Raw genomic sequence first — 11,214 nt, forward strand, 5'->3', positions numbered from 1 at the left:
GAAGTTTCTCTTAAAAAGAACCATATCCAATTCAAAACCTGTGATTTTTAACTAAAATAGTTGATTTGAAGATTCAAATGATCAGGGTTAGGTTTTGATACAGTAAAAGACATGAGAAAAAACCTGGATTGGCCGATTGTTTAATGTAAAGCTTCAATCCTTCACCATGTCTGAGAGATAAAAAACACACAACGCTATGCTATCCAATCATTTTGACTAAAATCACATCGACAAAAAAACCCAAACAGGCCCCTTCACTTATGGAAACAAAAGAAAGGCATCCATGGAATCAAACAAAAGACCTATTCTTGCCCAAACAGGTTCCGGTTTTAGTGATTTTGGTGATGGAGAAGATGCCATTCAATATAAAAAAAATCAACAGATGGAGAATAGTTCAATCGCATAAGCCATGAAGGGAGATGGGGATGACGGGGAAGAGAATGAGAAATCGAGGATGCCACTTCTGTACTTTGAGCGATAAATAAGAAGGGAATTTCAAATTACCTATTATTATGCGATAATATTGCATGGAATTCAAATGAGAATGCCAAGTCAAAATCCGAGATCTTTGCCAAAAAAGTTGCACACACTTGGGTAAATGAACCCCCTTCATATCTTTGACTTTTTCAATGGTCAAGGAGATGGAGATTTGAATTACTTTTATATTTGACTTATCAAACTGTTTGACCAGATAAAATATATGCATAAACTTATTGTATATGATGTTTTAAAGGTTATACCTCTTAAAATTCAGCATTTGAGGCTAAATGCTTATTAAGGTGTGTGTGTGTGTGTATATATATATATATATATATATATATATATATATATATATATATATATATATTTACTAACTTATAAAAGAAATCCTACTATTTCTATAAATAGATCCAATAAAATAATAATATTTTTTTAAGACGTTCAACTCTCTAAGCGTAAAGTACAACTAATCATGAATAAAATAATATTAAATTTTAATCTGATTACCTTTGAAATCTTATCTCTTCCAAAAATTTGACCCGATCTCTTTAATCCCCGGTTTGAGTCAATGCTTATTCCTAAAATCTTGGCAAATATCTATCCATTGGCACACCATTCTCTCTATTGTTTGTTATTCCTAAAATTTAACCCCAACCTCAACCCACCTACGATCAACAATTAATAACATGAATCTCTCTGTTAATGGCCACCAAATTTAGTCATGCTCTTCACGATCATCGTCAGATTTAGCAATGAAAGGTGGGTTTTCAGCGCCCGGTGATTACATCTACTTCAAGTCCCAAGTCCCTCTCCACAAGATCCCAGTAAGTTTTTCTGGTCATAGATTTCGTCGATCTTTCACTTGATTATACATCTATTGACTTACCCAATTCGATAAATCACTAGTTTAGTTGGTATCGATTGTTACTTTCATTATGTCTAAACCCTATTTACAGTTTCGATTCAGCATCAATCGTTCGATGTTTACTCTCAATGAACCTAAAATTATTGAAATTCACATTAAACTGGAGCTATACTTCAACTTTTGAGATTAAATTGGCTAATTTATAGCTTCCGATTGGTGTATTACTTACAAGCATAAAGCATTAATCTTTATAGCAAGTTCTATAAACAGAAAAATGTTGATATTAGATTTTACATCCAAATTGATATAAGAATAACATATATAGACATTAATTTTGACATAAATTTTACAGATTTGCACAAAATAATGGAGATATTATGAATCCTGGAATTGCTAGAACAACAGATGTTTACTACAAACAAATCATGGCACTCTCCATGAAGGTAACAACAACTTTAAGATTGTTAAAGACAAAAACCAAGTTGAAGGATTCTTTTTCATAACAAAGTTTTCAGAAATCTTTTTTTTTTGTTTTGTTTCTTTTTCAGGATTATCAAGTGATTTCTGTTGATATTCCTCGTGTTTGGAACAATCAATAGTGGGTTCAAGCATTTGAGAAGTTTTTAGATGTTATTGATGTCCACCATGTAAGATTATCTGATTCCATTTTTGATGTTATTGTTATTTATTTATCTAATGAATCTTTTTTTTAACAGACATCTTCATGGAACATCACTTGGTGGATTTTTAGCACTACTTTTTGCTCAACATAGGCCAAGAAGAGTAAAGTCTTTGATCATTTCAAATGCATTTTTGGATACAAAATATTTCTTAGCTGCAATGCCTTGGGCCCGTGTGTACATATCATAAAAAAGGACACTTTCTATATACAATTATACACAAAAGTCTTTTTTTTGGACTAAATGAAATGTGAGTAAATGGCTATTTTACCCTTATGTAACATTGTTAGTTAGACCCCTTCTTTCCTGTTGAAACAGTATGTCCTAACAGGAATCCCAAATGGTCCACATGAACCATTTGTTGCTGATTCTGTGGACTTTGTTGTTGCACAGGTGAGTTTTATAAACACACATACTGAATTATTTCCTAATAATTTGAAAAAGAAAATCAATAGTTTAAAGTAATTATGTCGTAATAAATATGTTAAAAATATAAAACCTGCAGGTTGAGACCCTGGGGGGATTTGGCTTCCAGATTGACTGTAATAAGTGATGTTGCATCAGTGGGGTCTCTTCTTTTTTCGGATTCTCTAATCACTATAATGGATGTAAGCTTCCATAACTCATAATCATATTAAAAACAACAACCTAAACCTATCCCACCTAAGGAAATGTTAGATTTACACTTGCTGAATTAACACTTTGTTGTTGGTATTAATGAACTCGGAAACCAATTTTTACTTTAGAGCTATATTACAAATAAGCATGAATTATGTTTCATGTCATTGTTAGAGAGCTCAAGGAATGTTTATCCATATCTGTAAAACATAGGTTCTTGTGAATCATTTATTTAATTTTTTAATTAATTTGGTTAATAGATAATATTGTTTTGCAGGTAGAAGTGAAGATGCTACTGATATCATCATAGACTCATAGTATTACTTCTAACATAACTTTCTATTGGAAGGGTATGGATCTTGCTATGTTGGCGAAAGGGGAGCTTAAGGAAGGGGTGTTGATTCAGGTTTCTTGGGATATTTATCTATTTTAGGCTGATGGGTATGGGCTGGAAAACGGCATTAAGGAGGCTAAGTTGTCCAGCCTCAACTCCATACTCCATGGAGACTATTGGATCACTGCCCCCTCTAATGTCAGGCCGAATTACGTTGGAGTGATGACGCAAGCAAGGCAAGACATATCTAAAGTTTGTCTTTTATTGAAAGGTGTTGTTATTTATTATCTTTTTTATTATTTTTCCAATAATACCTTTTGTTAGATACATATTATTTGATTCATTACTTTATTTAGTTATTACTTGTTAGTTTTGTTGTTTTTTCGTCATATTTGTATTTCTCCAATTATAATTTTATGAAAGTCAATATCGTGCATGGAATAATGTATTAAAATATAGGCTTAGATATAAAAAGAAAAGTATAAAATATTACATTATGAATAAAATTCTTGTGATGGATGCTAGATAAAAGAAAGGTATAAGCAAGTCACTTTGTATGGATGTGTCCTGAATTTTAAAATGAAGGACTATAAACGTACACTACACACCAAAATATTTATTTTCTTTTGTATTGCGAGGGTTACATTGATTTGTTGCCGTAAAACCGATCGATAACAATATGCATATGTTTTGTGTTACTTGAAATCTAACATGTTTCCATATAGAACTTATTGCCGAATGAGAAACTATTTTTCGCCGCCGCTTTGCGCGGGTCTACGGCTAGTATATATATATATATATATATATATATATATATATATATATATATATAGAGAGAGAGAGAGAGAGAGAGAGAGAGAGAGAGAGAAAGAGAGAGAGAGAGAGAGAGAGCTAGGTTCAAATGTTTTAACTAAGTACTGTGTTATTGTATGTATAAATGTGGGCCAATCAAAATTAAATAATTAAATAAATAAAAAGGGTAATTTAGTAATTTTCTTAATAAATTCCAAAAATAATCCCTATAATCATGGTATTTCTCCAGTTTAAATCTCGTTCTCCTCTTTATCTAAAAACCGATTCTGAAAACCCTAAATTGAACAAATCGACATCAGTGACCCTTCATTGTCTTCTTCATAGATCGAGAGAGGGAAGAATCGAGCGATCAAGCATCGAACAGAGGTGGTCTTGGTGGTGGTAATCGATGTTCCCCCTTTCTTCCTTACTGATCATCACGTCTTCTTCCTTACTTCGAATGTCGATTTCTTCCCCCATCGCCTACGGTTCTACTGTGTCGATTTCTGCGTTTTTTTCAATGAGAACCTATTTCTGCAAAGTTGGAGATGTCGTGGATTACGCAAGCCCGGAGGTGGGTTCTTACGCCCAAGAGAGAATTCTTCCCGTAGATTTAGTTCTCGATAGGTCCAGAATTGACCCCGACGATCCAGATTCTGAATATGTTGAAACGATCAGAGGCGAAATCGAGATCAGTAGTTGTACATCGACTCATAGTCTCAGCCGCTTTAGTGGCACTGGAAGCAACATCATCGAGCCTAAATTCATAAATCATGGCAAGTTTATTACTTTTCTGTATTTATTATACTAAAAAGACATTGTTAAGTGTTGTTTTCATTTCGACTCAGTGAACCTAATGGGTACAATGCAATGTCTTTCATAGTTTCACTCATCAAACGTATGATGTAGTTATCGATATTTTCTCACAAATCTTTAAAAAAACAGGAATTATTAAAACAAACTACCAAACATTTTCTCCAGTATTTTTAGTATACAGGTCCTGATTGTAATTCGTTATGCCATTTCTGAAAACAGGACTACTTCGGTGGACTTAATTCAGACTTCAATGGATTGACCATAAAATGTCAAAGAACAGAACAAAAGCTCAAGAACCCATTTTAAGGTTTTAAATTCATATTTCAATGGTTTTTCTTTCATTTTCTCATATATATATATATATATATATATATATATATATATATATATATAAAATGTCAAATACCAAATGCAAATAAAAAATCACTTGGGCAGGATACAGCTGGCCTCCTGTAACATATTGATAAATAATGTTTAATATATATATATATATATATATATATATATATATATATATATATATATATATATATTAAACATTATTTATCAATATGTTACAGGAGGCCAGCTGTATCCTGCCCAAGTGATTTTTTACTTGCATTTGGTATTTGACAATTAACATAAATTTGTTGTTGGGTTAATATCTTTCTTGTTATTTCAGATCCTGTTTGGCTTTCTGTACATTGTGAATCTTGGAATAATATTATTCATTTATGTAGATGATTTCAATGGATGATATTGGTGAGATTCCAATTATATTGGAATGGAATGACGAATTCCAATTCTGTTGGAATCGCAGAAGTTGTTGCTTAAAGAATGGACCACATTATTCTTTTAGAATGTATTAGTCGTTGTTAGATTTGATGTTTTCTTCCCCGTTTTAATTGTTTTTTTAGTTTTATTCTTTAACAATAAATGTAATTCTTAACAATTGTTACCTGTATTTTATAAGAAATAATGTATTTTTTGTTTTTATTCTTCAATTGATTGTTCAAGATTTTGTTATTCTACAAGAAGTTGTTATTCTTCAAGAAGTTTTTAATGTCATCATCAAAAAATAGGTTCAAGAATATTGTTATTATTGATGGTTTAAGAATATTTTTATTTTTGAATATATTCATAAACAGATTCTGTCAGAATGTCTGAATTAAAAGAAATATAATTCGTAAAATCGGATTTTTAAAATTAATAGAATCTATGATCCCTTAAAAAAATACAATTTTCCTTCATTAAATCTATATTAGTTGATTAAATTACCCTTATAGTTAATTAAGATGATTTTTTCAATTATATTTAATTCAATAATATATATTAATCACTTTTTTAAAATAAGTAAATTTGATTGACCCACATTTATACATACAATAACACAATAATTACTTTAAACAAAATAACCTATATATATATATATATATATATATATATATATATATATATATATATATATATATACACTTGGACTATGATTATTTTTGAAAACTATTTAAGCTTTTTAGCTAATATAAAACTTCTTATTAATATTCTAATTGTTTATATTTTTGTTGTATATATTGTTTCTTTTATCCTTAATATATACATAAAAAATGATGCTCAAATTAGAATAATCAATAAAAGAAATCTTGTCAACTTGTTATGAATATATTATATTAAAAAAATTCAAAAATAATATAATATAAATATAGTAATGATATGATACGAAATAGATTGATTTCATGCACATAAAAATAGCAACAATGTCCCATATGTAATTTTAGCGTATTCGAAACGTTAACAAGCTTGTTTGTCTGGCATTGTTATAAATTTATCGAAGCAAACATGAAAAATTATTACACAGATAACAGATTCAATTAATTTGAAAAGAAATCTTTCAATGGATAAAAACGAAAACGTATGAACAAACTTCCTTTTTCCCAACTCTCTTATCAAATAGATAGCAACACTACAAATTGCAGTAGTACAACAATGTTCCCTCAATATATCATCAATTTTTCTCTTATCAATCTTGTAGAAACTTGCTTCACCATCTTAGCTTTTCTGGGAAATACTGAAAAAAGGAATACACAAAATGTAATCAAGTGAAAATTCATTAATATTTGATGAAATACACATAAAAAATAATGTCTTACCTTTTGAATGAGTGATTGGTAGTAAGGCTTCACCTTTTCAACATCAACACGGACTTTACTTTTACTGTAAAGATCATACTTACTGCAAATAACAATTAAACATAATATATCATTAATTAAATACTTTTATGTCATTAATTACATTTGCATTACGTGTACACAAAAGTTTGCATACTTACTTGAAGATTTGAAGCCATTTCAAGTTCTCAACATCTTCCTCATTCATCAAATGCTTATAAGCACCAGAACGATGCATTGCTGGCAGAATTTAAAAAAATAAATTCATACTCTAATTTTCTTTTAAGAAATAATATTAAATATATATAGCAACTTACGATAGAAAGAATGGTAACGAATGATAAATAATCCAGCTTGAGGCAAAGTAGTCCCATTTTCCTTTGCCACCTGCAAATTAAAAATGCAGAAATTGTTTTTAATTTCTCTTTTATTATAATCAAACTTATTATGCTTTTAGGGACCTACATTGAAGGTAACATATCCACAAAAAGAACAAATATATATTTTTATATATATGTTTTAGATTTCATACCAAGTACATATAATCATCATGGCCCCATGAAATCATCACATTTTCAAGCCCACATCCTTCCGAATAAATCCCATTCTTAGTTTGATAAACATGATTCTTAACATCAGGGTTTTCCTTGAAATACTGCACCATATATAAAAAAACATTAAATAATTTATCAATTGTCACTAATTCTATAATCTTTATGAATTAATTATAATTAACCTCTAGATTAAAAAAATATATATACCTTATGATGAACTATTGATTCGTCAAAAGCACAACCAAGAGGGTGTGTGTCACCCACAACTGCCCACTGTGGTAGCTCTCCAAATCTTGGCAGGAGTAGAACTTTTCCAAGGTCTACAAATAAAAAATATCATTATAATGAACAACATAATCCACCATGAACATGTAAATATATAGATATAGATATTAATTTATAATATATATAGATATATACCATGGATAAGGGCAGTCAAATGAAGCCAATCTTCATTTGGATAATCTTTCCTTATGGCTTCAGCTGTCTGTAACAAATGCTCGATTTGTGGTTCATCCAAATCAGGATCACTATCGTCTACGACTTCATTCAATAATTCACAACATTCCCATATACTCATTTCAAGCTTATCCAATTTCTTATACTCTTCTCTCATTTTCTTCACAAATTCATATGTTTGGTTAATGTGATTCATCCTATAGAATTCTTCCACCTGCTTCTGTCTTTCACTCTCGACGTCATAGTCTCTACAAGGTAGAACAATCTCAATATCATTCATCGTTCATTGATGTCGATGTTTATAAAAAAAACGCTTATTTGAGAGTTTGAAAATTTAAAAATACCTAAATGTGTGACCAAATGCATTTATTTCTGGGGCATCAAAACCACCACTAGCCACATTATCAGGCACTACAAACCCTCCATCTAATACCAATTCATGTGTATTATTATTATTATTGTTACTATAGTTCTTATTTTCCACCACCTCGGAATCTACAAATAAACAAGAACAAAATGTTATTATTCATAGCATCAAACAACTCTCTATTATAAACAATAACTATTCAAAAAAAAAAAGTTACCTGATTGAGGTTGGTCGATGCAAACAGTCATGTTGAGAATAACGAAAAATAAAAAGGAGATATAACACAATTGGTGTTGTTTTGATGATGAACAATGAAAAATACGAAGTTTTTTATAGGTGTTTTGAGAGAGGTCCTTGTTTGCTATTTGGAAAAGTTTTGAGTCCTCGTTTGAAATTAGATTTATATGTTACTGTTTTCACCTATAAAAAAACGCGATGATAGATAGATTGATACACGTGATAGGCTTGCCTTGCCCACTCTCACCATCACCGCGTGAAATATATTAACGGTTTATTTGAGATATTTTAGAAAGTGATGTACACGCGCAGGGAAAATCGAGTGAAGAATATGAGGATAGTATGACTCAGTTCCAGCGTGTAGTTAACCGCCAAAGCTAATAGATGAGAGAATCGACGGGGTTCTGAGTCATTGCCGACGATGCTTTGACTATTTTTCAAAATTTATTAGCTGTTTCCATTTCAATATCTGACATCATCAAACCAATTTTTGACTTCAAAGTAATCTCATCTTACGGTTATTAATTTGACACGTCACGTATCGATACTGCCTATCACAAACGTCCCGCACTGGATTGCTTATTTGGGTTCGTGCCCTTAACGTGTCAACGTTTATCACGTTTAACTTTCAAAAGAAAGTGATGAAGATCTATCATATATTATACAGATATTTTATATACAAAAATGCATTTTCAATGATTATAATATTATAAAAGGTAGTTAAAACTTTAAGGTATGTTTTTTCTTCTTTAACTTTTATAACAAAAAATATCTGATAAAAATCATCATCATTCCCACATTCATGTTATACTTATATTAATGAATAATACTTACAAACACAAATGTTATCATGTTCAGTTTATGTAAGAAAATATATACCTTTAGTCATGTTTGTGAATTTGAGATCTTCTTCCTCGACAACCATTGCAAGCATCAAAAATCCTCGTACTTGAATCACTAATGCTGTTTTTTCTTTCGAAATTGATGATAGAAGTTTTTATTGTAACTGTCTGTTTGATATTTATCCAAATAAGCCAACCGTTTGCACGTCTATCCTATCCGCCCAACTAATTCTATGGCCCAATTCATACGTTACTAGTTCATGTCTTCATCTGTTCTGACTACTGGGCTTTAGGCCCAAATTGAAGACTATTGTAATCTCTTCATCCTTCCTTATTATGAATTAGGATTTGGTGTAATCATATAAAAACCCACAAGTTTTTAGGGTTTTGTTGGTTTTGTCCAAAGTTGAATTTTATGTCCGTTTTTACCCTAACATTTTCCAAAAAATGTTCGGTTTTACCCTTTTACGGGTGATAGCAGGTTACTATTATATTAACTTCGCAAAAAACCCTTAAGTTTACAGGGTTTTTTTTACGTTTTTACCCTTAAGTTTATAATTTTTTTTAGACTTTTACCCTATGTATTTTTTTCCATATTATACGTATTCAAGTAGAAAAATCATATGTATATGTATATTATGAAAAAAATATACTTATGGTAAAACTGTAAAAAAAAATTATAAACTTAAGGGTAAAAATGCAAAAAAAATAGTAAACTTAAGGGTTTTTTTGCGAATTTAATATAATGGTAACCTGAAAAACCTGTTATCACCGGTAAAAGGGTACAACCGAACATTTTTCCGAAAATGTTTGGGTAAAAACCAACATAAATTTCAACTTTGGCAAAAACCGACAAAACCCTGAAAACTTGATGGTTTTTATGACATTAACCCTTAGGAATTATCAATTATCTGAGCCAATTATGGAGAAAACGCTGCACAAAAGTCCAGATAAATTTGGGATTAGGATTTTTTTTTAATCGGGATCGGATCGGTTTGATTTTTCAAAGTCGATTTTTGGATTTAATCCAAATCAAATTTTTTATTGGAAAATGGATATCCGGTTTACCTGATTTCGGATCGGACATAACCATATTGTTTATAATTATATGATTTTAAAAGCACTAATAGAAAAAGGTAAAAATACAAATATTTAATCCTAAATTTGAAAATAAAATATTTGAGTAAATTACACGAATGGTCCTTATAGTTTAAGGTAATTTGCACGTTTGGTCCCTAACTTATTTTTTTTAACTCAGAAGGTCCCTATTATTTGTGTTTGTTACACGTTAGGTCCCTGTCTTACCTAAAAAATATTTTGCCCTTGATTTTTTAAAATATTTAAATAAACACACCCCAACCCCCATCACCTTATCTTACTTATCCTACCATTTTTTCCTATTTAAATAATAGTTTTTTTTAGGTAAAATAGGGACTAATCGCGTAACAAAAACAAAAAGTAGGGACCAAGCGCGCAAAAAAAACAAACAATAGGGACTTTACGAGTTAAAAAAATAAGTTAGGGACCAAGCGTGCAAATTACCCCAAACCATAGGGACCATTCGTGTAATTTACTCAAAATATTTTTAGTTTGCCAAATGGTTGTGTTAATGAAATCAAATTTTATCTAATAGGAAAATTCTTGAATGGAGTCTTCTTCCGCAATATCACACACTCATCTACACAAATATTGTGCAAGTTCTTATACATGGATTTGCTTTTTGATGGGTAATAGAAGTGGTCTTTTATGTTCATTGATTAGGCAGTGAGTTATCCAACCAGCCACCAAGAGAACAAATGGGTTCCGAAACCACTCCACTCTAGAATCGAAAATTGAGGTTTCTTTTCTTTCCACTAAACTCCACTAAACTAAAATATTAAGATTTTTCTAATATTTTTAACACTCATGTGTTTGTATAAAGTTTAATGCTATATAATTTATCAATTCGCTACTTGGGATGTAAGTTCGTTATTGTTTACTAGCATCCTCTTGCAAATATTATGAAGTTGATGGTTCGTATTTCGGT

The 11,214-nt window shown here is 30.4% G+C and overlaps 1 protein-coding gene and 1 pseudogene across 1 annotated transcript; one reads left to right on the forward strand and one right to left on the reverse strand.

Annotated features, from left to right (window-relative positions):
* The first annotated feature begins 1,232 nt into the window (after positions 1-1,232).
* Positions 1,233-2,953, forward strand: LOC145067417 (uncharacterized; annotated as a pseudogene).
* A 3,455-nt stretch (positions 2,954-6,408) lies between these two features.
* LOC145068702 (inositol oxygenase 4-like) lies at positions 6,409-8,485 on the reverse strand. Its single transcript, XM_079015703.1, has 9 exons — positions 8,327-8,485; positions 8,087-8,237; positions 7,704-7,990; positions 7,491-7,603; positions 7,262-7,384; positions 7,047-7,116; positions 6,891-6,969; positions 6,712-6,793; positions 6,409-6,629 (listed from the first exon to the last, which is right to left on the reverse strand). The coding sequence occupies exons 1-9, from the start codon at positions 8,355-8,357 to the stop codon at positions 6,603-6,605; spliced, it is 963 nt and encodes a 320-aa protein (XP_078871829.1). The 5' UTR covers positions 8,358-8,485; the 3' UTR covers positions 6,409-6,602.
* Between the last annotated feature and the right edge of the window lie 2,729 nt (positions 8,486-11,214).

This window comes from Lactuca serriola, chromosome 8 (genome assembly GCF_051521515.1).
Source record: "Lactuca serriola cultivar US96UC23 chromosome 8, Lser_US96UC23_V15, whole genome shotgun sequence".
Lineage (NCBI taxonomy): Eukaryota > Viridiplantae > Streptophyta > Magnoliopsida > Asterales > Asteraceae > Lactuca > Lactuca serriola.